Source organism: Protopterus annectens, chromosome 9.part0, assembly GCF_019279795.1.
Source record: "Protopterus annectens isolate FY-2018-M chromosome 9.part0, PAN1.0, whole genome shotgun sequence".
Classification (NCBI taxonomy): Eukaryota; Metazoa; Chordata; order Ceratodontiformes; family Protopteridae; genus Protopterus; species Protopterus annectens.
The window spans coordinates 171,277,495-171,305,313 of NC_056743.1; the positions used below are offsets into that span (position 1 = coordinate 171,277,495).

General features: G+C 39.4%; 1 protein-coding gene across 1 annotated transcript in view; it reads left to right on the plus strand.

The window, feature by feature from the left end:
- The window catches only part of PIK3C2A (phosphatidylinositol-4-phosphate 3-kinase catalytic subunit type 2 alpha), a gene marked incomplete in the record, with an annotated part of 1,553,204 nt that overhangs the window by 1,168,677 nt on the left and 356,708 nt on the right, over nucleotides 1-27,819 (plus strand). The window contains 3 exon segments of the mRNA XM_044082088.1: nucleotides 8,262-8,398; nucleotides 8,542-8,711; nucleotides 24,993-25,149. Of these exon segments, the coding sequence (XP_043938023.1) occupies nucleotides 8,262-8,398; nucleotides 8,542-8,711; nucleotides 24,993-25,149 (464 nt within the window).

Sequence of the window (27,819 nt, forward strand, 5' to 3'; positions counted from 1 at the left end):
CCACACTTTTATCAATCATTACAAATTGGATGTGATCTCCAGAGGGCAGCTGCCTTCGACTCAATGGTGCTCAGGAACATCCTTCCATAAGGGCCACCCAAGGATCACAAGGTAGCTGGGGATTCTGTCCTATCAGTGATGAATGGAAAGAAGATTAACAACATCAGATAAAGAAGTTATGTCTTGCCATAATGTTCCATCTGTGTTGATCTTATTTCATTCATCACTTCCCACCCTCCTTCCCCTGCCAAAGACTCCTTGGGAGGGGAATACTGTGGGTCCAAGTGGAGTCTTAGGGCATTTATTCAGAACTGGCCTCTGCTTTACTAGTACAACATGGGCAAACTCGATCTGAGGTAACAGGGAGAAGGGCACTATGGGTAGAAGCGTAGCTCGAGAGTTTTTGGGTGGCGCAAGCTTGGTATTAGGCCGACTCTGTTCCAAGGGCTTGGAACCGAACCCATCAGTGATGCATGAAAGAAGATCAACAATACAGATGGAACGTTATGGTAAGACATAACTTCTTTTTCCCCTCACTTGGGAGATGCATAGGGTTTTTATGAGTCATTGTCAAGAATTAACAAAACTGCTTTTGGAACAACATGCAACAGAAGTAAGTTTCTTTTGCATCAAATCTGTTTCGGTCAAAAATCATCTGATAGTTTACAAAACTAAATTACTTGTTGCACAGCCAGAAGACTTAGTAGTCTTCTTGCATAGATTTCTAAGTAGAATAAATGAATGCTTCTCTTTGGGGACTCATAAATGTTTCACTTATCTGGGTGTCTATTTCATAAGTTGTTTAACTCCTAGGGCATCCAGTAACAAAGTACCTTTAGCAAAACAAGTTCTAAATAGAAGGGACTTTTCCATAGTAGTCATTAAGGTATCAACTGGTATGCTGCAGGCTCATGTGAAGGAATAATCTTAGTCCATTCCAGACTCATGTTCATTAAGAAAAGAGCTTGTGCAAGAATGTTATGTAGAGCCACAAGTAATTGTACTTTTCAGAATTATGAATTATTCTAGGGCAACAGTTGGCTTCTCAGGAATAATCAATTATTAAAGCACAGTGGTCACTCATGGAAAGCATTTATGCTCCTCACTTTCTCAAGATAGTTTGTAATCACAGAAAGCTAGTGATTACCAGTAATGATACTGGGCCTTCTAGAGCAGGTAGTAATTTGTTTAAATCCATGTTAGTGTAGAAGACATTTCTGACATGACTGACTTATCAAGATTTATATTAAAATCTCAGATAATGATTTAATTACTCATGGCTTCTTTTCCTTAACTGTGTCTGTAGGTGAAAGCAGATAAAGAACAGACTGCAAACTTACTACGTTTGGTTCATTGTTATCCATGCCATATAAAATGGCAAGACCATTACATGTAAAGAATGTGTTAATCAAAAACATACCTTCTAATCCAGTCTGCTATTTATAGCATAGTTGAACTGAAAGACAAACAGGAAAAAGTATACCCAACTCGAGCCAGGTCACTGAAATGACCATGATGGTGGGGTTCTGTATGTTCAACCAGCAAACAAGGTTGTCCGACTTAAGCCTCCAGTAAGTATTGTGTGTCCAATTTTAATACCCTACATATGTCTGCAGGAGGGGGCTAGGATGAGATTTCAGTATCAGTTGCTAAAAGCAGAAGTTGAAATACACTAGTAAAGAGAAATACTATAAAACTGCAGCCTTAAGGGTTAGCATATAAAACAACTGTTTTCAACAAACCAGTCTGTTAACATTTTGTAACAGCTTGTCTAAGTGCTGTTAAAGTCTTGAACAACTGAAAGGAAGCACAAAAGTTTGAATACTCTACAGTGTGAAGCAACAGCAGTACTTAAGATAACTTGAGTAACAAACATGCATATAACAAGAGTAATTCATGGAAGAAAATAGTAAATCAGTTGGTGTTTTAAAGCATGGGGAATGGGGTACTTCTGAAAGATCTAACAATTAATCAGTTTCAATTATTTGCACAACTTGTTTTATTATTCATACATAATCTTTTGCTGCTGAGTTTTCATGAATTTCCTTGTTTAAGCTTTGGGGAAACTTGTGTTTTGTTGTTCTTTGCATGAACCCAGCACTTTAATAACGTGTGTATTTATTTCTCTTTTGAGAAGAGTGATATGTTGTAAAATAGATTCCAGTACACTGGAGAAGTGGATTAATCTAGGATGACCGACTTCATAAATGTGGTCTGTGATGTGTACTACTTCTCCATGTTGAAAACAGCACACTAGAGCTCAGCCCATTCACAGACATTGCTAGATAAAGTGCCTTAGAATGGAAATACTACTGCAGTGCATCAGTTATGTGGCATCTTTCAGATGTGTTAATAGACTTTGCTTCCTGAACATGTGGCCATGTACAGTTCTTGAATGCTTGTAATGAGGAGCATGATGGCAGCACACCATGTACTGTGATGCCGGAAAACTAACTTTGTAAGGGTATCTAAGGGGTCCTGTGCACACTGCCAAGGGCATCAGAACTGCATAGTGCAAACTGTTCTGGAATGAAAGGTTGCATAATTAATGTACAATATGAGGCCATACCTGCAGTGTGCACAAATTTGGATATCTGACTGAAATGCAGGAGCAGGTCGCAGGGGCATGGCCAGGATTTTTGGATCTATACAGTAAATTTGACAATGCAGTCCCCCTCTTCCTAGCTTGTGTCAATCACCATTCCCACTTCTATTATGCTTTGGAATAACATGTTTTTTCTCGCAGACAAAAAAAAAATCCTGAAATGACGGGCATTAGCAGAAGAGCATTAAGCCAACCAAACAGGGAAAAAATATTTGAATGTAAACCATGATAAATGAGGTTTTTAATGTGAACTCTTGCACAGCTGATTGCACAAAGTGTATGTTGTGACACACATGGCAGAATGCTTGGTTATGTTCATGGTGGGAGGTGCTTTAGACTAGGAGACTGGTCAGGGAGAGGATCATACACGAGGTATGATGTCAGGTACACAGGAAGGAGAGTTGAGTAATGAGATGTTGATCTCTTCTCTCCCAAGTATATACGCACACTGAATGAAGGGTTTTTGGCGACTGACATTCACAAATTGTGCTCTTTCTTTGTAAATTAAAAGAGAGTTATCAGAGTGGAGACCCCACAGCATAGAATAGGATTTCTGTAAAGCAGTGCATAGAAGTATACAGTACAGAGTATGGCATGTTGACTCCATTCTCAGCTGTCTGTCATTGTCAGTGGGGATCATTGGGTGGCCCATAACCTTGACACCCCTAGCGTGACTAATTCTGCTGTGCATACCAGTGCTTTATATGGGCAGCATACGTATCATTCAGAATTGTTTGGCATTTCATGCTGTTTAGTTGGTGATAAGTGCAACATGCACTTGAGTGCATCTTCCTGTCTGTAGAATTTGCACCAGGATAGTGCATGTAGGTGCGACTCTGTAGTATGATGCTCGCCATATCTTGCCCTGGCCTACCCAACATGTTAGTTAGTTATGGCTCCATTCCCCACTGTAGCTGACACTTAGGAAGAGCAACACACAGGTGTGTGTGTATAGATCCCAACGTGCGCACACAAATGTACATACATATATATAGCTACACACATACATTATATGATACATACATATGTACATGTTTGTGCGTGTAGATATATACACACATGTATCTTTGTATGTATACACGTTGTGTAATCGGTCCATGCTTGGTGGCTCCAGGTCTCATCAAATTCCAATTCATCGTTCACACAGTAGCAATGGAACAACACTTGTCTCCCCCACTGCAGGACCAGTGGTAGAGCCCGTTTCAGTGAATCAGTAATGCACAAGTTGCTTTAATGGGTAGACTAAAGATGAGCTGACTGTGTGTGGAGACTGATGTTATATACCAGAGTCAAGCTCAACAGGGTCTTTCTCCACTGATTCTGCCAAGCCCGTTCCCTTGGCTGTGGTTTTTCTAGGTAGTAGGTAGGGACAGTGGGAATCATGTTAATCCTTTCATGCTTATCACTAATTAAATGATGAGGCATTTGGCTACCTTAAGAGAGTCAGTTATTCCAGTCGTTTACCTGCACTTCATTGTATTTCATTATTTTGACATGCAGTCTCATAATGAGTACATCCCATTCTAAGCTTTAATTAGAATGTATGTGTAGCCTTTTCTGAACCATAACAACAGGGTGTTAAATGATAGCCCAGGTAAGTAACATATTTAGTAAATATGATGTGTTGTATGTAATGTGCACCTCTCCTGTGGATGTAGCATGTCATTGATGAGTAGAACTCCGATCCTTCCATAAAACTTTTTTCCTTTATGCCCCCACAGTGCACTGCCTGTAGTAGTACAGCTGTACAGTTTAGAACATGAGACTGAGTATGTTTTTTTAACTGTAAACACAGCTTTGCTCCAGACTATCATGCATGATGCATCACTCCCTTTGCCACCTGTCGATAGACCTCATGCCCTTCAACCGTACCGACGTACTCTGTTTTTACCGAGTTTTAGGGTCGGAATAATGGAGTGCCACAATTCCCGAGTGGCACCCCTGCATTTCTGAATTTTTCCCAGTTTTTTTTTTCTGACTTGACATCATCACGTGCACGATGATGTCCACTCCGGGGCTACCAGCCTGTCGGAATTGAGCTCAAGGACCAGCTGGCTTTGTGTTGAATTGCACTTGCGAGCAGGAACTTAAGTCCTAGGTACTGCAGAGCGGTGAACATTTTGCGATCGGGAAGTCCTGGGTACTGCAGAGCGGTGAAATGTTGGCTGCACTATCTTTTATTTATTTTGCCTGCACTCGAGAAGTAATGTTTACAGTCTGGCTGCACTTGCTGGAAGTCCTGGATACTGCAGAGCAGTGAACGGAATTATTCTGCAGAGCGGTGAATGGAAGGATTCTGTTCTGGCTGCACTTGCACTATTTCAGGCATCTGTTCTGCAAGCTATCACAATGGCTGCACTAAATTTGCACTCAAGAAGTATTGTGGTGAAATATTTTATTTATTCTGGCTGCACTATCATAATGTTTACAAGTCTGGCTGCAAGCAGTTTCTATTATGTTTTAGAACGGTGAAATGTTTTATTTATTCTGCACTCGAGAAGTAATGTTTAACAGTCTGGCTGCACTTACTGCAGTGCGGTGAACAGAAGGGATTTCTGCGAGCAGTTTCATATGAATGGAGTGTGTGTGTGTGTGTGTGTGTGTGTGTGTGTGTGTGTGTGTGTGTGTGTGTGTGTGTGTGTGTGTGTGTGTGTGTGTGTGTAAATGCCCCACTTTTAATACACCTGGTGGCTAGAGGTACTCAAGCTCAAACCCTGTAGCTTGGGTACAGGGTAAAAAGAGCCTAAAGTCCCTAGCCGTTACCACTTGTGAATGTATGCCTCATATTTTTGATCTGTACCTCATAAAATCTGTGTTGTTCAGAATTTTTGTGGCAATGACAGGCATGTGAATTTCAGACTTTATATTCTTCAGAAAATAAATGGTAACACAAAACCTTTTTTATTCTAGCAATTTTCTAAGTTTATAAGATCAGTATTTGGAATTTGTCCGTATGTTGAGGCTGTATTCCCCCATTATTGGCTTTGTCTAGATTTTGTGCTAAGAGGTTGACAGCTATGAGAAGTGAGAACAGAATTCACTAAATGATAGCCTTTTAAGTTTGTCTTATCTTTCAGGAAACTGCTGATTTGGCAATGGCATAGTGGTATGTTGCTCTAACTGTAGTGCACAGGGTCCTGGGTTCAAAATTTGGCATCGAAATACATGGTGGTAACGCAACATTTTATTCTAGCAACTTTCCAAAATTATACAAGCAGTGTTTAAAATGTGTCCCTGGTTTTTGGCCTTTTGCCCCCCCCCAAAAAAAAATGAAATTGAAAATAAGTGTGAGAAGCTGTGCAAGATGCCTGTGGCTTACACTACTGTAATTCTATTTTTATTTATTTATTGGTGTCTGGGAGTAGACTTTTATGATGGAAATGTTCTGAATTGGGCAGTTTTGTCATTGTTGGTTCATACATTTTGTTTCATTGCCTACTGGAAAAATGTTCAAACAATAAATTTAAAATGCGCTCTATCAAATGTGCTGTATTATACAAGGAGTATAATTTAAGAAAGTTAGGAAGGTGTATCAAAGAACACATGCATGTTTCTTGTTTTGTGTGCATGGGGTCAGTGATTTGAAAACAGCCCAAAGGTAATCTTTATCCACCACTGGCCATATGCATTTTCTTTGTATGTAGTGTGGGTTTCAGTGCTGTTTCAATGAATGTGAGTTTCAAGGGCAGAGAAGTTGTAATGCCAAGTCTGTTTTCATTGTGAGACAGTATTGCTTTGTTTAACAGATGTCTATTAGTGTTTGTGCATTGTGCTATAAAAATGTAAAATTAAATCCAAATCATTGTAGAAGTAAAGCAATATGCACACAGTGTTTATGGTAAATGGGGCAAAATAGCCAGGTAATGGGACATTGGAATGGCTGCAGCGGGACTGTGGTACCATATTTTGGTTGTCTGTTCTTCAGTTTGCGTTTGAAAGTTGATATGCCATCAATTCCATTGGAGTGGATGGGGTTGTGTAATTATGTATGCAAATTTTATGTTAATCAGTGTACAGATATGTACCTATTTTTCATGGGCCTTGTCCAGATTTTGATGTTTCCAGGTTGAGAGGTATGGTAGACCTTGTGTCGCATCTTTTTTTTTTGCACAGCTGTTCTGATTGTATGCTTGTCGTGAGTTTCTTATAGCTTGTTTATTTAAATCACCTGTGTCTCTGGTCCAGTTTTGTTTTTCATTCTGTGAACCGTGTAAACAGCATTTGCTGGCACTCTCTGCATGGCTGTATCTCATAGTGCACTGAACTGTGTTCTGGTGTACCATACATTCCCTTTTACCATAGATTGTGTCTTCTAACATGCACATTTATTTTCACAAATTGCATTCCTGCCAGCCAGTAGTCAGCCTGCACACACTTTAGTATGTGCAGAAAGGCAGAGGTCGAGCTCAGTGTCCATCTTCTGTGGAGCCAGGAAAATACATTCTTTACTAGGAACAACCTTTTTCCTGCAGTAGAATCTCAGAGAAAATGAATAAAATAATGCTGCTTCTCTTGAATAAGTGAAAAGGGGATTGCTGATAGATATTTTTATTGTAGACAAAGTCTACAAAGACTAAAAGATTCAAACCCAGTGTCACAGGATGAAGTTCATTAGTAACTTTTGTAGCCTTATACTTTGAGCTATACTACCAAGCTCGCATATCAAGTATGCTGTTTCACAGAGTTTGTTGTAGTAGAGAATGGCCACTGCAGAACTCTTGGTGTCTGCTTCAACTAGAGTAAGACCGCTAGCAGTGTTGTATATAAGTAATTAAAGAAGTGGTTGACTTTATGCAGTCTCTTAATGAATGCATCACATTTAGTAATTTCAAGTACATTTTAAGTTCATCTGTTGAGAAAAATCTGTTATGTTCTGTTAATCTCACTACATCAAGATAATTTAAATTCTGTCCAGTGTGTGTGTATACCATTATTTGATGACTAAGGTTGGTGGATTGAGCCAAGTGAACCCTTCATTGCCACAACTTGAGCCACAGAAAAATGAACCAGAAAATAAAATAGCTGTAGCAGAACAGTAAGTAATAGAAGAGACAATGTCTCATATGTTGCAATAAAACTGAGTTATATCCATATTCATAGTAGTAATGTGTGCAGTCATTTATCGACAAACCTGTCAGATTAATTTTAATTTGACCTGCTGTTGGGTCGATTTCAGTAAGTGGTTTTAAACCAGGGCACTTAAATGAAATGGGTATAAAAATGTACAAAAGTGTGTGTTTTTATCATTTTATCCTTGGTTGATAGCGTTATTGTTGTACTCGGTAGTCTTCTGCACAGTACCGATTATAGTGAGCGTAGAAAGGACATGCCAAATAATACATAATTTAATATGTGTTTAGTACTTTAGTTCTTGATATCATGTGTATGTAAAAGTGAATTATTTTAATCAGGTTTATGGTGACTCAGGAATATTACAGTAGTAGCACATAATCCCAGAAACTGGAAATTGCAGCTACATTTAAGAAAAAAATAAAGATATTAAGACTGGCAATGGCCTACATGCTGTTCTTAGCAAAGGATATAGATAGTTCAAGTTTTGTAGAGAAGTACAATTAAAATAGTCTGTTAATAATTTGAAAGCTTTTCATGAAATTTCACAATTCATATGGACTAAAAGACTTGCTTTTCTGTAAAGGAATGGTTGAACTTGTACAGTCTTCAGAAACCCTTCGGAAAATACAGGTGGAATATGGAGTTACAGGATCTTTTAAGGATAAACCACTTGCTGAATGGCTACGAAAATACAATCCAACAGAGGAGGACTATGATAAGGTATTACAGATTTGCAATAATACAAATAGCCCTGTGTGTTTTTAGCTTTGTTTTGATGGTGTTTGCGGTGAAAAATAATTAGAATAGATTTTACACAATGCAGTGCTGAATGTTCTGTAAACTTTTATTTATTTATTGAATAGGCTTCAGAAAATTTCATCTATTCATGTGCTGGCTGCTGTGTAGCCACTTATGTCTTGGGTATATGTGATCGGCACAACGACAACATCATGTTGCGAAGCACAGGACACATGTTCCATATCGATTTTGGAAAGTTCCTTGGTCATGCCCAGATGTTTGGAAGCTTTAAAAGGTAATCTCTGCATGTGTATAGAAGTCCATCATTTTGAGGAAGGTAACTCCACTGTGATTACTTTACACAGGTGTGAATGTGATATTTATACCATCCAGTATCTTGGGATACTCTAAAGATATTTGGCATTAAGATCACTGCTACAATAGTTTTATCAGTGGCAGTCAGCTCAGCTGCATTTGGACATCCACTCTGCTCCCCTGATTTTCTGAGGTTTCAGATATAGCTAGGCTGAGGCTAACTTTGGCTAAACCCCTTGCCCTCATCCAGTATGTTGGTTTGATATCTCACTAATACAGCAGTCTACGTAACCCACTTGTTGCTGCACACAATTATTAGTCAGCATTATACATGCCGGTCCCTCACAGGGGATGTTCACTGAGATAAGCACACAGGTTGAATTTTTTTTTTTTTTGCTGTATTGCTTTTGCTATTGAATTATAATACTGGTAACTGAGGCAGACTTGTTTTTTCTAATACCCATGACATTCTCCAGAAAAGAAGATTCCTTATGAGTGTACCAGCAAGGCAAATTCCACCTAAGGACCATCATTTTCATTGCCCTTTTTATTTAGGGAGAACCATCAGGTCTGTTCATATGACTACTTTTGTATCTTTCAACAAAAAATATGCTACTTCAGTGGATCCATAACTTTTAAGCCTTTCTGTTACTGGTGTCATTTGATTACTACCTCAGCATTTTAACTGCTAATGAATAGATTAAAGTAGGATAAAGTCCCAGAAAAAATGCAAGTATAGAGAAATGGACAAGCCAAATAAATGTATTGTTAAAGAGGCAACAAGCAAGAAGTGTGATGCATTAGTGATCCCACCAGGCCTGCAGAAGCGAAAAGGTGCATTATCCAACCACTTGGCCTCCCAGCCTTTGCAATGCTCTCTCTACTTGCCTTAACCTTTCTGAAGGCAGTGTGGTCATTTCCCATACTTTACACCCAGGTTAAAGTAAAATGAAATATTCTGGCATCAAGGTGAGATGCCCCCCGATTACTCTGATACAGCCCATTTCCTTTATCTTTAGTCCAGTGGTTAACATTAAATCATGAAAGCTGTTGAAAACGTTCACATGAGATTGCAGGCAAAATGTAAAATAGTTCAAGTCTAATGATACTGGCATAAAGAATATTAAAGTATTTAAAGACAATTTATTGGACTGTACTTAAAATATATAAAAAAAGAAAACCAATGAAATAAGTATTAAAATGAGGGGTTGGTAAGCCAAGCCTCTCTGAAAGTTATGTCAATGAACAGTGGAACAACATACCAATTAACTACGATAACTCGAAAAACTAGAATCCTTTAAAGACCCACACAATACCTGTCCAAGTCTTGGTCAAGCCCCTGCACCCTGTTTTTGTACTTAACATATGTATGCTGTTTTTGGGTAGTTTTGAAAAATAGCATGTGGTTACAATTTTTAATTTAAGCTGTATGTTTACGTATTAAATAATTTCTCCTTGGGCCTCTGCTGAAAAAATGCTTTGTCCACTTGGACTGTCCCAGTCTATAAATGAAAATCAAGAAAACTTAACAGAATATATTAATCAGAACAGGAGGTGCTGTATGTTACTGGAATTAACCTGAAATCCATCATTTTCCCTGATGATAAAGTACACTTGGGGCATGCATAAAAAGATTGTGAGCTTGATTGTAGTAAATTTAGAGTGTCCTTGTGGTTTGGCTGAACAAATATTTAATGATTAAAAAAGAGATATGAAAGAAGTTTAGAAAAAAAAATAATGGCTTAAATGAGTGGTAGGAGATGGGGGAAGGCAGTGTAAATGATATAAATGTTGGTGAGCATGTAGAACACTTCCGTTAGCTGTATGCATGAAACACTAAATTTATTTTAAAATGTTTTTGAAGAACAATTTTACTGTAGTACAGAGCAGAGATGAGTTTCTGCAGACCAGTAAGAGGAAATAGCTTTTGAATATAAGGGAAGACAGTTTTGAATATAAAACAGAAGAGGAAGGATAGTGCACAATTTGGAATGGGCTAAGGAAAAAGAGGTAGGAGGCAATGGCAAAATATCAAAGTAAAAACATAATGTACGTGTTTAGTCTTTGAATTTGAACAGCTTAAAGTGTATTAAGGTCAGCAGTGCTAAATAAGTTAAAACTGGACATATTTCATTTGAAAACCATATTTGTAGGGGTGCACAAAGGAAATATTTTGAACTTTTATGCCCAAGCCATATGTTGAGGTCTGCAGGTATAGACATATTCAAGAATTAGGTTATCAAAAAGTAAGAAAACTCAGGTGATGGATACACCATTGAAAGATTTAGTAGTAAATGAAAGCAAGGTTTTGAAGTAAAAAATAAGATATATTCTGTTTTGAAACTACCCAAAGTGGGTTTGAAAAATACAAAAAACGTTTCCAGAAAAAAGAGCAAGTAGTATATTTATGTGTTTGCTGACATATGTATGCTATGTAATAAAAAAAGTAGCATTTTCTAATTGTTACATTTGAGGCTTCTCTACACTCTCACCCCCTGAAGTTTTTCATCTTAATGGTATGTCAGTACTCTTGACCAAGGCTGTTTCAGTTGGTATGTAGAGGCTTTCCTTTCTCTAGATTAATTTGCATTTTTTTTTTTTTTTTTTTTTTTTACATTTCAGCCCTGTCTATTCTACCTCCACGTGAAGTTTCAGCTTGCTGGTGTATGAATATTCTTTGCCAAAGCTTGTTTCATTGCACATGTAGAGAAGGCTGGCTTTCTAACATGATCTGCCTTTCTCTGTTGACCTACACACTATAGTAGCTAATAAGTCTTATTTTATTCTTCAGCATTATTTTTTTTCTTTCTGTCCTGTCAACTCTTGTTCTAGATAAAGGTCTGCATCAGCCCCCAGCTATCAAGCAACCACACTTCTCCCTCCTAATGTACATTGTTCCCAACTGAGAGCAGTCTGTAAGCAAGCTGAAAGAACAAAATATACCTTCACTGAGGATTAGAAAGTTTTTCAACCTGCATTTACAGCCCTGTATGATGACCGTTTTAAATAACTGTTACAAATAGTAAGTCCTCTCAACTAATTTTATTGGCGTTTCGCCTTTTGCTGTTTTGACTGCTATGGGTATGCATACGTGACTTGGGATGTAGTCAGCACCAATCCATCAACTCTGGTCCCAGTTTAATAGGGCCTTTTTCAAGTTTAATCTGTCTGTTAGTTTCCCTCCTATTAGTGCATGTGATCCCCCACATACACGCACACCACTCTCTCTCTGTCTAGTTTCTTGTGTTATAGCTGTAACATCTATTTTTCCTTGCCGCATAGAAAGGCATTTCTTGTAATAATAATGAAGATAACCTATACATTTTTAAAGTTAATACCAACACCACTAATCAAAGTTAAACTGAGTAAAAACATTTTTTTACAGTCAGGAAATCTTCTCAGATTGTTTATTTTCTGTCCAAACTACAATATTGCCATGTGCAACCCGCTCTGTTTGCCTTTGGTACTCTCTGGCTTATTCCACTTCCCTACCGTATCCCCATATCCTACCCACCACCACATCGTCTTAAGTTTCTCACTTTAGTCCCAACCTCACAAACATACTGTCCAACCACAACTTCCACCTGCCAAAACCTACCTAACCAACAACAACCTCTTAGATCCCTGATAAATAAATAAATTATAGTAATTTGGTGAAGTCCACTGAGCCAAGAAGAGCCTGTTTTCGGTGGAGGCCCGGGGAGAAAAGCTCCAATAACATGTTACAAACAATTAAACTTAGAAATTAAAAATACATCAATTTAGGCAAGAAATATAGTACAAAAATGTTATATAACATACATACATACAAAGAACATCATAACGCAGCATAAAAATACACAGACAATTGACAAACACTTTGACTCACTTATAAAACTATACTAACGATCCACAACAACTTATTCCACCAAAACCTAACCAAAATAACATCCTTTTTCATCTCCTTATTACTGTAACTGACAATACCTGTTCTCTACTCTTCACCATCTAAAGATGCTCTCCTTTTAAAAGAATTGCATAACCTAAACACACCAGTACTCACCATGATAAAATGTCTTATTCTAACCTCCCTTTTACTTGGTTTTATTACCCCTACTGTATAGCTTATCAGACGGCTCCCTGAATACTTCACCTTCTACCAAAAAGACAAACAATGTAGTAACCCCTTCAGCCATCCTGTTCAGTGTAGGTCCCCACTTGTTTAAAAATCAGTACGTTAACCTTTTTAAGCCTAAAATACTCCATACTGCCAGAAAAGTTTCAAAGGTACTATCACCATAAAAATGTAAACACATTCATGTAAGTGTACTATTGGGTTTACTTGATCGCAGGTGACATTCACCCCAACCTCCAGAACTACACGTTTGGATAAAATATCACTCTCTTGACATATTGGCAATTAGAGAATCCTGTCTATAGCCAAATATCAGTAACACAGAAAATACCCCCCCCCTCCCTTAGAGCTATAGATCAAATAAAAAAGCAGGAGTATTAGCAGCAGTATACCACAGTCGCATAAACCTGTCACCTTTCCCATCTCCAATACCCTTCTTCCTTAATGCCAAACTGCTATTAAGTAACCTAAAACTAAATGCACACAAAACAACTGCTATTAAGTAACCTAAAACTAAATGCACACAAAACAATGTGTGCAGCATCTCTTTGTTTCCCACCTGGAGACAATATCAGCACATTGGAGGGCATCCTATCCTGGCCATCTGATAATGTACACATACAGACAGTTTTACTAGGAGATGTTAAATATCCTGTAGTCAAGTCTCATCTCTGAGTAATGACTTGTAATAATAAACCTGTAAAAATGTTCTCCCAATTTATCAGTGATCCTACCAGAATCAGCCTGAAAAATGGTAAAACTACTACCCTGGACTGGTTATTAACAAGTCACTCTAACAATATAAGTTCCCATGGCACCTTAGCAACCACCTGCCCCTATATGCAACAAGAGAATGCCATACTTCTCTCAGGGAACACAAATATATAAACTCTCACTACATCCTGGTTCAAATGGACAACCAAACCCCCAACCCTCTTTTCTCCCTGGAAGAAGTCACAAACACTTTCAATGATCAATTTATCTCTAGCATAGTTTATGTACTTCACAGCGAAACTCAAAGCACATCAACCTCCTCTAATAACCTGACCGCACATCAGTCCGTCTTGCCTCCCAGTTCCATTACTACTCACTGTTTTTCCTTTCAACCTCATAACCCATAACAGTCAAGAAGTGCCTCAAACAAATGAAACAGAATACACTAGCTCCAGATGGAATTCCTGGTGATTTCTTAAAAAAACAGCAGCCAGCTGAATTGCCTTTCCAGTATCCATTCCCATAAATAGGTCTATTCAGGAATCACTTGTCCCAGTCTTATGGAAGAAGTCTCGCATCATACCACTTCACAAGGGAGGCAACTCCAATGATATCTCCAACTTTAGATCCATTACAATTCTCTCCCCTCTTTCAAAAACCCTTCAGAACTGCATTCATAATCAATTAATGACTCGTTTACAAACCAACAACCTCCTTACCCCCACGCACCATGGTTTCATACCAGGGCATAGCACTACCACAGCTCTCTTAAACTTCACCAGTACTATTAACCTAGCCAGAGGCAAAAGCCACTTGGTTTCTAATGTGTTTCTGGATCTGTCCAAGGCCTTCAGTACTATTTCTCCTAGCCGTCTTCTAAAACATCTGTTCACTTGGCTGATCATAGGAGAGTATTAAGCTATTGGTCCTGAGGCCCTTATAAGCCTAGCCAAGAGATTAGCCCATGTTTAGAGAAGTCAGCACCCAATGTCCCTGTCGAGCAGGGATGCAGGTAGAATCCCAGGGGTATATTTTCTGTGTTCCCATCCAGTTATCCAGGTTGCACTTAAAAAGGTGTAAAGAGCTACTCTGATGTTGAGAGGGAGTCTGTACCATAGATGGGGGAGTCTCGGGGATACAATTATGTCCTGCCAACAAGTCTTTTAATGCCGCAGACCAGGTAGAGGCCGCGCATGCGAGTTACTTGAGTGGAGTTTGACTTTTGGATATGCAGCAGTCCCATCAAGGTGGGGTCCTTGATCACTTTGTATTGCAGACAGAGGTCACATCTGAGGAGTTTGTATGAAACTGAGTAGTAGGATAGGGCTTTTAGCCTATCTGTGTATGGTAGATGTTTGAGGCCCTGGATTCTCCTGGGTGAGGAACCTCTGTGGTCTCTCCAGCTACTGCATCTGCTTTGTGGGGTGCATGTCAAAAGGGGCATTGTACTCAATAATGGGCCTTATAAGGGAAGAATACAGAGATGTTATGACCTCTGTATCCCTGAATGAGATACCCTTACTTTTGAAAAGGGACATGTAGAAGGCTTTCCGTACAACAGAAGCAATATGGTAGTCAAAAGTCAGGTTGCTGTCAATCTGGGTGCCCAAATCCCTCAGGACTGATTGCGTGCTTAGGACATTGTTATTGATGTGATAATTTGTGGGGACATCACTCTCCCCAAAGGAGATGATGCATTTTTTGGTACTCAGCTTGAGGCCATGTTTCTGGCTCCAGTCATTTGTCTGAATGAGACCCTCTTGGACGATGGCCACATCACTAGGGGAATTGATGACAGCACCCAGCTTGCAGTCATCTGCAAACTTGGTCAGCCATAGCCCACTGGTTTTGGCTTGCACCTCAGAAAAGTATATCCCAGATAACAGAGGCCCCAAGACTAAACTCTGGGGTACACCGCTTGTTATGGGTTTACTGCTTGAGGTGGCTTCCCCTATTTTGACTAGTTGGTTTCCATCAGTGAGCCAGTTTGCTACCCATCTGGTAACATACGGATTGATGCCTAGTTGAGAAAGTTCATCTATTTTGCCCAAGTGGAGAATAGTGCACCGTCTTCCCTTCGTCCATGGCTTTGGTGATTGTCTCAAAGAAGTTGACCAAATTTTGCAGACATGAACTCCCTTTGACGAAGCCAAACTGCATGGGATCGACTGTTTATAGGTTGCCTATGTCCTTGTTAACAAGGTCCATGATAATCTGTTCCATGGTCTTGTAGTTGAGGCTAGTTAGGCTGATGGGTCTATAATTTCCCGGATCAGTGGATGCTCCATCTTTGTGTAAAGGGATGACAGTGGCTGTCCTCCACTCAGCTGGGATGAAGCCTGGTACTCAGGCGTTCGTTGAATAAGACACCTAATGGTGCTGCAAGTTCCTGCCTGAGTTCACATAGGATGCAGCCTGGTATGTTATCGGGGCCCATGGAGGCTGTATTTTTTGCCTTTGAGAGAGCATTGATTACCTGTTCACTAGATATAAGGGGAAGGGGGCAGGTACTGGGGATGTCCAGATTTACTGATGGGGGACAGAGGGGTGACGTTTTCGCTGAATCTGTCAGCCAACACGTTTGCTCTATGTATAGCATTTGTATATGTGGTGTCCTTGACCACCGGTTCTGAACAGATCTGGGTGCTTCTTTTGAAGTTGCGGACGTATGTGAAGAAGGCCTTATGATTGTTGCTAGTAGATGTGGCCAATTTGGACTCTTAATTTGGCTTTGAAGGATTTCACTAGTGCTCTTTTTGCTTGTTCAGGCTAAGGAGACATTGCTTCCAATTGGGCACCTGCTCCTTCTTTGTTTTGGACAGTAAGTTTTTTCCTTTTGTTATAGAGTTTATTGCAGATGTCCACCAGACAGGTTTACTCTTCCTTGCGGAGGATGATTTAGTCCCGTTTGGTATTCCTGATTCCATGCATCTATATAAATGCTCGTATAGTGCTTTGGTGTAGTTTTGGATATTGGTGCCAGTGCCTACAGAGGGGAGGGGGCTATGAAGCTGTTTATATCATCCCTCAGGAGGCTGTATTCAGCTTTGGAGAAGTTTTTATGTCTGATCCTAGCTAGAGGCTGGTTGGGGGAGATGGTGGCTTTGAAGTTGACTGCTTTATGGTCTGATCTTATCAGGGAGGATGATACTATAGGGATGCTGCAGTGGTTGCTCATGTTGGTTAATACCAAGTCCAAAATATCACCTTTTATGGGGTATTGACTAGCTGCTCCAAGGCATTTGCATTGACAAAATCGAAAAATATCTGGGCATTTGTGTTCTGGCATGAGTGGTTCTTCCAGTCTATGTTTGGGAAGTTAGTCACCCAGGATCAGGGTAAAGGGTTGAATCTTGATAGATTTGAACAGGTCCAAATCGGAGGATTGGGCATCTTGAGTCGGATTTGGGGGCTGGTAGCTAGCTATGATTTGAATAGGGGTCTTATCAGTGGTTAACTGTACCTTGGAGTGTCTCCTGTGCATCATAGTGTTTGACCAGCCTAGAGGTGTGTACGTCTTTAATTTATATTGAAACTCCATCTCCTTTCACTTTACTGCCCACAGTTTGGGGTCTGAATGTCAAGCACTTCCAACTTGTTCTGCAGCTATTTTTCCAATAGTGTCCGGTCTGTTAAATTGGTTAATTCTTAATGATCCTTCCTGCCCATCAAAACAGGTGTTCCCAATGGGCCCATACTGGGGCCGCTGCTTTTCAGCATATTTACCAAAAATCTACACTTCACCAAATGTCAAACATCCCTCATGCAGTATGCTGACAAGTCCAGATTAGTATGTTCAACAGTACCTCACTCAGGAGTAATTTTCTTCAGTTGAAAGCTGACTTAGTAAACTGCAGCTCCTTTTCCATCAAAAAAATGCAATGGGTATCACCCATACCAAGCTGCTAGGTATAACAATTAGTTATAACCTGAAACTTGACTTGATGTGCATCAGGCTATCAAAAAAAAAAAAACTTTCAAAATTAAGAACACAGTATAAAACAAAAAAAACTGAGTCATCAGGAAACTCCTGGCCTGTACACTCTTACTCCCCACTTTACCATATGGTTCTTCAATACTGCATAACCTTCAAGTTTCTGTCTAAAATAAATTAAACTAGTGCTACAGTAAAATAGCAAAATTTGCCAGTAACTCGTCAAACAGAGCCCATCACTGCTTAGCCCTAAATGAGCAACTCACTCACATCTAACTACTCCTAACTGACAAATCAATATACAAACCAGAACAAAGCAAAGTCTTACAAGACGTAATGCATGCATACACCCTTGCTTAGCCCTCTTACGTCTGTAAGCAAAATGCTCCTTGCTACCTACAAACCACACCTGTCAGCAGGAACCTCTCCTTTTTCCAGTTCTGCAGCCCACTCCTGGAACTCTGTCCTCCTTATCCCTTAAACCTTCTAGCAACCTTTCTAATGTCAACCAATCTAAAATACTTCTGTCTGTCACCTCAAACTGTACATATACACCCCACCACCTACTAACTTATAAGTATGCCTTTCTCACTCTAAATTCACTAACACTTCCATTTCTTAGCAGGTGGTAATGGCCTAACATCAAAAGAAACTTGCTTTAATGATACCATACTACTAATAAATGCTCTTCAACCTCTTCAGCCAATACTTACTGCTATTTATTTCCCCCCCTAGTGTTCCTCCATAACATTCTTATCCTTGTAATCATAATCAACTCACTTTCCATGTGCTTAATTTTTTCCCCCTTCTCATTACTCCTCCTCTCATTCTGTTCATCTGTTTTGGCAGCAGAATACTCTTAATTTCCCCACCTTACATTATTAGAAATGTAGTCAATATTTTGAATAACTATCTTAGTTTACTTGACATAGGCTATACAATTCTTTAGTGTGTCTTGCTAATTGCAGTACACTGTATTCTTGACTACAACTTGTCCTAGTAATATTTCTGTAAATATATTTGAATCTGTTTGTATTTTTCCCCTTGTGTGTAACAACTTATCTGTTTTAAAATGTTTTTTGTGTGCATTTTTGTGGAGTCTTTCTCCCCAGCTCATTCTAACATATTTAGTCTGTTACTGGGCTTTTCTCCCCTTATATATAATTACTCATCAGCTAATGTTTAAATGTTTTGAATCTGCTGTGGAGCTTTTCTCCCGGGGCATCCACTGAAAATGGGGCATTGACTCAGTCATACTTTTCCCGGTTATCAAAGGACAAATAAATAAAACAGGTCTCTTAAGAGTAGTTGCAGTATATGAATATACAGATATTACAGGTGGGATAAAATGTTTGAAGTAATAAAACAATTTGTAATATTGTATATAGAAGTAATTATTGCAGTTGATTTTTTTAGTAATTTAAGGAAGAATGAAAAGATGAATTGGGTAGGATTTAAGACCATGTTAAGAAATTAAGACACAGAACTGAACTAGGGAATTAGAATTATTTTTATGCAACATAAAGGAAAGGTAAAGACAGTAGTAGTCATGCAGTATGGCATCTAGTCTCTACCATCTCCTGCCATAGGGCTTACTAACCTCTCGACTCGCAGCCAAATGTTAAAATACAGGTAGAATAGAAAAATGCAATACATTAATAGCACTGTTTATCTAAATGTACTATCCACTCAAATTATTGCTGTAACTCTTGCTTTTCACTGTTGGGCTCAATCTAGTTATGTATATACCAGTGTATACTTGTATTTTCTTTTCAGTAGACTTATTGCTTTGCATTTTTGTCTACTTTGTATGTAGTAGTATTGTACTAAATCAAATACTCTGCATATGTGGAGCTTTTCTCTCTTGTCCTTCAATGAAAAGGAGTTTCTGCCTAGTTAGACTTTCCTGGTGATCAGAAGATATATATGTAAACACACACACACTCTCTCTGTCTCTCTCACACACACACACACACACACACACACACACACACACACACACACACACACACACACAGAGTAAAGGTGATGATTATGAAAAGCAGATGGTTTCTCAGACCATTGTGCTATTTGGGGCGAGTTTCAAAGTAGTGAAGAAACAAATGGAGGTCTGAAATGATTGAGAATCTATAAACAGTGAATTGAAACAAGAGTCGGTATAATTGTGATCTGATTGTAATTTCTGTGTTAACTAGTCTGAGTGGTGGTTAGCATTTAAAGAAAAGTTTGAGGAGTGTGTAATAGATAAGCAGGGCATCTTAAAGATAGGGTTGCCACCTTTGTTCACGGCTAAAACCGGAGCCAAGCCACGCCCCTCACGTCACCAGTAACCCCGCCCGCCCCACCCCCTCTCCCGCCAACATACCGCCTATTTTGTGATGTCACGACAGCATCACTCAACGGGAACGCCCTCTTTTTTCGTTCCCGACGCCTGCTTTTGGCTGATTTGCTATGCTTTTCTGTAAAAAAAAAGCATAGTAAGTCAGCCGATCAACGGGAACGCCCTCTTTTTTCGTTCCCGCCGCCTGCTTTTGGTTGATTTGCTATGCTTTTCTGTAAAAAAAGAATACCGGAGTTTGTACAGTGTTTTCCGGACTACCGGAGAATCAGTTTGATTTCCTGATAGTCCGGAAAAACGGAGGGATGGCAAGCCTACTCATGTTTGTCCAAATCAGTAAATGCCATGTTAAACTGTTCAGACATGTTGTTAAACAGTAAAGCACTCGAAATGCTAGTATTAAGTTCTAGAATCTCTTTTTGAATGCTAGACAACTTACGGTCATTGTCCCGGATAATTAATTTGCATTAATTCAAATCCTGTTATGTCAAACAATTCTGTGAGCTCTTGATGCATCAGCGACCCATTCTCTGACCCATTCAGAAATTTCCAAAGGCGCAACCCCTTTGGAACTTGCTTCATAGAGATGGATTTCTGTAGAAATTCATTATCAATTTGTAATGCCTTGTATTTCCTACACAGGCATTTGAAACTGGAGATTTGACCTCCTAACCAAAGCGTCTGCCCATTAGCATTGCGTACAGACGCCCTGAAGTCAAACTTCGGTACTTGGAACAATCCATTTGCATCTCTATGTACTGGGGAGATGTTTCCCCTGTTTACTTCATTGTGGTCCGGTCTCATGGTTGCCATAGGGTTGTGAAGAATGAACGTATCTCTTTGCTTGCTAGTTACTGTATCATCCCTGTGGTCGTCACGATTGGAAAGAAGTTTAGAAGACAATTCTTGAACTGATAATGTTAACTCTTTAATAAGAGTTTCCATAGTGGTACTTTCCACATCAAACACATCCAGGTAAACCAATAACCAAAACGGCAATCCTCTTATAACCGCACAGTAAACACAAATAATACCCGCACGATGCTAAGACAGAATCACCACTTTAATAAAGAAATGACAAGTAATATTAAAACCACAAAATTAAACGCTTTCATCCTGTCTAATAGGGCTTCATCAGAGTCAGTATAAATCACAGATTCACTTCATTTATACATACGATTAACTAATCACTGACATGTCCTGGACACACCCCCTAACAACCCAATACAAAGCCATCCTAAATTAAAAAAAATTAACCCAAGTTTACTCATCCTAGCCACAGCATCAAATATACATATAAAATTGAAAATAAAAAAACTAAAATTGAACACTTGAAATATTTTAAATATGTAGTGCATTCCATAGTAAACATGTAAGAGTAACTATATAAAGCCCCGCAAAAAAACATAAAAACCACCACATATAAGAACTGTTCTAATGTGATAAGCTGTAATCCTAACCACTGTGTAAAAATGTGCATATTTTGTTATGCCAATTAAACCATAAGGGACCTAAAGTGACTCTGCTAATGTTCCTTTGTTTCCACTTATATCATACCAGCTCTTTTCTTGAGAATTATATATTATATAGTTACTCTTACATGTTTACTCTGTAATGCACTCTTCTTCTTTCGGCTTTTTCCCGGTTAGGGGTCGCCACAGTGGATCATCTGTCCGGCCATGATTGTCAGTGGAGTTTTACAGTGTCTGGTTGCCAGCCGGGCGCCCAACCTTCCCACAGAAGGCACACACGCACACACTCACACCTAGGGCCAATTTAGAGTGTCCAATCCACCTACTGCATGTCTTTGGGATGTGGGAGGAAACCGGAGCACCCGGAGGAAACCCACGCGACCACAGGGAGGACATGCAGACTACGCGCAGAAGGCACCCCAGCCGAGAATCGAACCGGAGAACCTCTTGCTGTGAGGCGGCAACACTAACCGCTGCACCACCGTGGCCACCCTGTTTACTATGTAGTGCACTACATATTTAAAATATTTAAAGTGTTCAAATTTAATTTTTTTTATTTTCAGTTTTATATGTATAATTGATGCTGTGGCTAAGATGAGTAAACTTGGGATAATTTTTAAAATTTAGGATGGCTCTGTATTAAGTTGCTAGGGGTGTGCCCCAGGATATGATGTTAGTGATGAGTTAATTGTATGTATAAATGAAGTGAATCTGTGATTTATATTGACTCTGATAAAGCCCTATTAGACAGGGTGAAAGCGCTTAGTTTTGTGGTTGTAATGTTTTAATATTTGTTGTTTCTTTATTAAAGTGGTGATTCTGTCTCCACATTGAGCAGGTATTATTTGTGTTTACTGTGTGGTTATAAGAGGATTGCTGTTTTTGTCTGTCTGCTCCACAGAGGAGTAGAGGTAGGAATGAATTTAGAAGCGGGAGTGTTTTGTGCACCTGACACAGTTCATAAAGAACGGGAAGGCTGTACACTTCCATTCTGGAAATGCAAGCCAGAACGCTGGTTTACATACAATATATAGGGCATAGAGGACTTATCATTTCCTGCACACTGTCTATAAATAACAGAAGATATGTAAAAACTGATTTAGAAAAATTAATACATACAATAAATAAAAATAGAGTGCTTTAAGTTTGTGAAACATTTTCAGGTTATCTTTTAGCAAAAAAAAGTGCATTTGCCCCAACCCTGTTGTACAGACATATGTAGCCCTGGCTACAACTCATTACAATTCCAGTGTAGTTAGTGAGTCAAATGCTGGATTGAGTATAGCAAGAAAGGGTGGGAGTGTGTGGATGTCACCAGTTCACCTGTCCTAGAAAGGATCAAGTGGTATAACCTGATGCACCAATGAAAAAGCAGGGTTATTCAAGTATTGCAGTAGCAGCTGTTTGGTTGGTATTGCTTGCAATGCAAATATACCTGAGAGGGTGGGTCACTGGGTACGTGGGAGGCATGTGTAGAGAGCTTGCTAAGAACCGTGGTGTTATAGCAAAGGTAGCAGCCACTGGAAGAAGAAGTTGGGCCTCGGGGGAACCACATGATGGAAACCACTAGCACACTCCCTGAGAGGAAAGAATAGACTATAGGGCTCTTAACGTGGACAGGGAATGAATGCACAGCTGGGCTCCTGCCCCATCTAAGGAATGAGTGAGCCTGTTTCTTATTAGGTAAGGGAGCTGTCAGGCAGGTTGTGTGAGAAGGGGGACAAATAAATGGTGCCTGTGGTAGTATTTGGATGCATGGGGAAGTATAAATGTTAATAGCTAAGGAATAAAAAGAAAAATGTGTATCTAAAGAATGGAAAAGAAAATATTGGATTGGTAAACCCTATCACTGTTCATGCTTCATTCCATATGCATTACATATTTAAAGATGGTCAAAACTTGAGACCTACATAGGATATGCTGGAGGGAGAGATGCGTCTCAAAGGCTGCCCCTTTTCTGAAACAGGCTTCCCATCCATTTGAAGAGAAGTTCTTCCCTGCACTTCTTCAAGTGAAACTTGGATCAGTGGATGGTAAATCACAGATTTGCCCCTGCTCTGGAAACTGTGTTACTTTAGAGAAAAGAATCTTGCAGATTCTTGACCACTCACTCCCAGCTTTGTATACCACCCCCGCCCCCCAAAATAACTTATGGGACCAATACCTTTCTAATATTTCTGAGAAGCATGTCTGGGCTTAAAAAAAAAATCGGCCCTATAGTTTTGTTAGCTTCGTATTCTATGATGAAGCTTACTAGTGAAAACAGTTAGAAAAATCCTGATTGTTCTGGGATAGGTGCATGATGGCGGAGGAGGAGAAATGAGAGTACCAAAAAGAAATTTAAGTGAAAGTGAATCTACAAAATACAAAAGTGAAAAGACCATGGTACAAGAACATGATGAAACAATGTTTTGTGGAAATATGGGGGTGTTTGGATGGGAAGAAAAAGTTGTATTAAGGCAAAGTATGTATAAGACCATGAATTCAGACATTGTGGTATTTAGATAAGTATTTTTCAGCCTGGATTCCATGTGTTCAGACAGAAAGTTAATTGCTTCTTTAAAGATAGTTGCATATCTCAACACATTTGCAGAAGCAATGCACTTAGTGTATTGATTGTGTCTTGAAGCAAGTGTAAGTAACAAACTCTGTAACATCATTTGTGGGTTTGGTTATAGAGAAGAATTGAGTAAACAATGAAACAATGCACTTTAGTTTTCATTTTTTGCAAAGACACTTCCAGCTTTAATGTGAGGAGTATTATGAATGAAATTAATTGTAAAACAAAGATGCTTCAAACATGACCAGTTGCACTTTTTCACATTACAAGCTAATTACCTGTCAACTATGCAGGAGGCAGTGAGGTATTGTACAACAAACATTTGGGATTAAAAGAAGCTAATTGAAATGATTAAAAGAAAGCAGTTTTGGATACGGCAAAACGTTATGGGATAAAAAAGAAAGGATTGCGATATGTAAAATTGTAAAACTGTATGTAGTTGAGAAAAGTTGTTAACAGATGCAAATAAATGTGTACATATCTTTATCAGATGCTCTTACCTGTCCCACAACATTTATAGTAAAAAAAAAAAAATTGTTACCTGAGCTACTGCCAGTCCAGACAGATGAGACCTTGTTTTAGTGCTTCATCCAAAGGATGGCACTGCAGGAGTCCCCCCTCCCCCAAAATGCTGCATTCCAGGGTCAGTATTTTAAATTGAATCTATGCACTTGGTGTAGGAATAGGACACAGTCTTCTGAATGTCATTCCAGCACTGGCACTGAAACACTCCTACTAATAGTCACTTTCTTCTACCTTTTGGTTCTGACTGTGAATAGCTACTGCCACAGACTGCTAATAACTATAAACTGGCACTGCTAATCTTTTGTCTTTGGGTTTTAATCGATGGTATGTACTCAGGGTTTGCTTTGAGGTCAGCTTGAATCTGAACCTGTGTTTTGGAGAATATCTTTATCAAAGGTCCATTGTGTTGTGCTTCTTATTCTTGCATTTTTTTACTGTTTTCATGATGAGCAACAGAGCGTGAAATGGTAGGAACCATATTTTATACCTTGCATTTGACAGGATTGGCTTAGCATTTTACTTTATTTTCTTTCTGAATTAACATTTTCATTTAAAATATGGGAAAGATTTATAAAGCAGCATGCTATTTTTCCTTTTCCTTTAGGGATCGAGCTCCATTTGTACTAACTTCAGACATGGCCTATGTCATTAATGGTGGAGAAAAACCTACCAGCCGTTTTCAGCTTTTTGTGGATCTTTGTTGTCAGGCGTATAACCTGATAAGGAAACACGCAGGTGTATTTCTTAACTTGTTGTCATTGGTAAGTGCTGTATTTGACATTGCTTGACAGCATTTCATGCAGACTCAGAGCTGCAGAATTTACTGTTTATAAGATAGCTAGAGTCCTAATAAATTCTTAATGTCTTTGTGCAAGTGGTTTGTCCATATGCATGAGTAGACATGTACATGCTCGTTTTGCAAATAAAATAGAGGTCCACACGTGTTCTACATTGTGCTGCTTATCCTTTGATGTAGAGTTACATTTTTGCCGTTAGTTTATGTATTCATTCATTCATATAATAACTGGAGTGAATTTGACTGGTTTAAGGATCCTTTCACAGTACACCTAAGGTGAGGCACAGAATATAAACACTGTGTGAGACAAAAATTACTTTAAGACACAACATCAAAGACCTTCATTAATGAGGGCTATATTTGGATTTATCCTCTCCACCAGTCAGAAACTGACATCTGTATTCTGGATTTTTTTGCACTTGGGAAGAGATGTGTACCCATAATGATGAATGTACTGATTGTCATGCTTCAGTGACATTGTGTGCTTGTCCCTTGTCTGTCCCCTCCAGTTCGTTTTCTCCTTGATGCTTTTGAGAACTTTTGAGTAGGTTTGAAATGTTTGCTTGGTACTTGCCTATTAACTGTTCACTGCTTGCACAGTTTGATTCTGAATCCATTGCCATCAGTATTCCTGCATTTACATGGCCTTGTGTTTTTATTTCTTGCGATGTTGAAAGTGTTTGAATCTTACATATGGTGGATAAATAATACTTGCAGGGACTATTGCAAAGGCCTCCCCCCCTTTGATGTCATTTGGTTATGCCAGAGTTTATACACCTACAATTTTGCTAGGTGGATAGTATTGGCTGGGACTTGATCCTCCCAGAGGTAAGTTTGCATTTTCAACTGCTTCCTGACCTTCACAAGGAAAAGGATCACCCAAATTTATTAGAGGTTTAGTTACATTCCTATGAGCTAAAAAGTTAAGGAATTTCACCTTCATAGATCTCATTTCATTGCCAGTGCCAGGCTCAGTACAGCCTTTTCTTCCTATGTGCTGACCATGTTCTGACTACCACATATGTGCCCATCAGATGTTCACAAAAGCACTTGATTGATGCTATTTTTGGAGCTGTTAGGAGGTACAAAATTCCCCCTTCCTATTGCCTGCTCTTGGAAGTGTGATGATGGAGAAGGTCCTTAGATGAAAGAGACCCATGAACTCTAGGATTTGTTAAGCTTCTGCTTGAAGGACCTGGCCTTTGGGGACATAAGGCATATGTAAATTTGCAGACCTATCCATACTTTTCCAGAGGCCACGAGTCCACAGGACCCCCAGGCATTCTTTTATCAGAGATTTGTTTTTTAAGCCTATTATCTTCCTGGAAGGCAGCCTTACTTTGCTGCTGTAGCATCCTAAATTGCTTATGCCTTGTATCAGCCCTTACAGTGTGAAGTGGTGTTTTTCTAAGCTCCATCCCAAGGCTAACTTCTGAGTACTCGTAGCTGGTCACTTGCAGTCCCTGATATCACATTCTTTTCATCCCCTCCTACCCAGCTAGCTGACAGACCGGCTCAAGCATAAGAAAGATGATGGTGGTACTCCATTTTAGCAGTCAGGCTCCTGTACTGCGATACATCTCATCTCACCTGGTCCCATCCTTTCCTACTGGTATTTGTACTTGGTAAGCTAAATCTTTTTCCCAGACTCTGAAATCAGCAAGGACTTCTCTTTCAACACTGTACTAGTTTGCTCAAATGAGCTTCTAGTGTTACACATTCTGTTGCACTTGGTAGATGATGTGGCTAAGGCATTTGGCATCTGCCACTTGCTGCTTAGGATGATGTAGCTCAGAACATCCCTTTTGGAATTGGGTGGGACGGTTTTATTTTGCTAGAGTCTCTCTTGCTTGGGAAAATGCTGTTAGGTTAAGGATTGCAGTCGATTTGTGGAGGTCCATCTGTCTCTCTAGTTGTCTGTCTGTTGACCATAGCTACTTAGGAACCCCTATGCATACTCTGAGGAGCAGTTGTTTTCTGTTTGTGACTCATGGGAAGGATTAGGCTTCCTATATGGAAGTGCCATTTGTAGTTCTATGTTTGCCACATTCGGTAGTCAAGGCCTTTTTGGCTTCAGTGCAGTAGTTGTCCTTTCTAGATTGAGGTATGGCTTCCTCAGCCAGTTGCCCTTTCCTTTTTTTTGGGGGGGGGGTGAAAAGCAGGTTACCTATGCTAGGTAGTTTGTGTGGAAATGCAGTTCTTGCCCTGTCTTGGGTGTAAATGCTGCCTTGTTCCCTGGGGTGCTGTAACACACTTGTGTTTTTAGGTTGGTGGTGTCCTGAAGGGACTGCGACAGCCCCTCCTCCTATGTTGCAGCCCTGTGGCATTTGTGAGTTGGGGCTACGATATGCTGGTCTTCTCATCGATCTCTCAGTGGGTCTTCTGTTCTTTGTCCCTTCTGTCACTGTCAGCAGTTATATGCTAATTGTGAGTGTATCCCTTTTATAGGTTCATAGATAAGTACTGTGTTAGCTGCCCTTGTAGGCCATTTCAGGCCTAAACAGTTTCCCTTTTTTTGTGCTCAAATTATACAATCCCATTTGGTTAGAGATTGGTCTTGCCCATCCCATGGTCAATAATTATATATTTCTCCTAATGGTAATAACTAGGATCATACCATAGATAATTTGAGGGG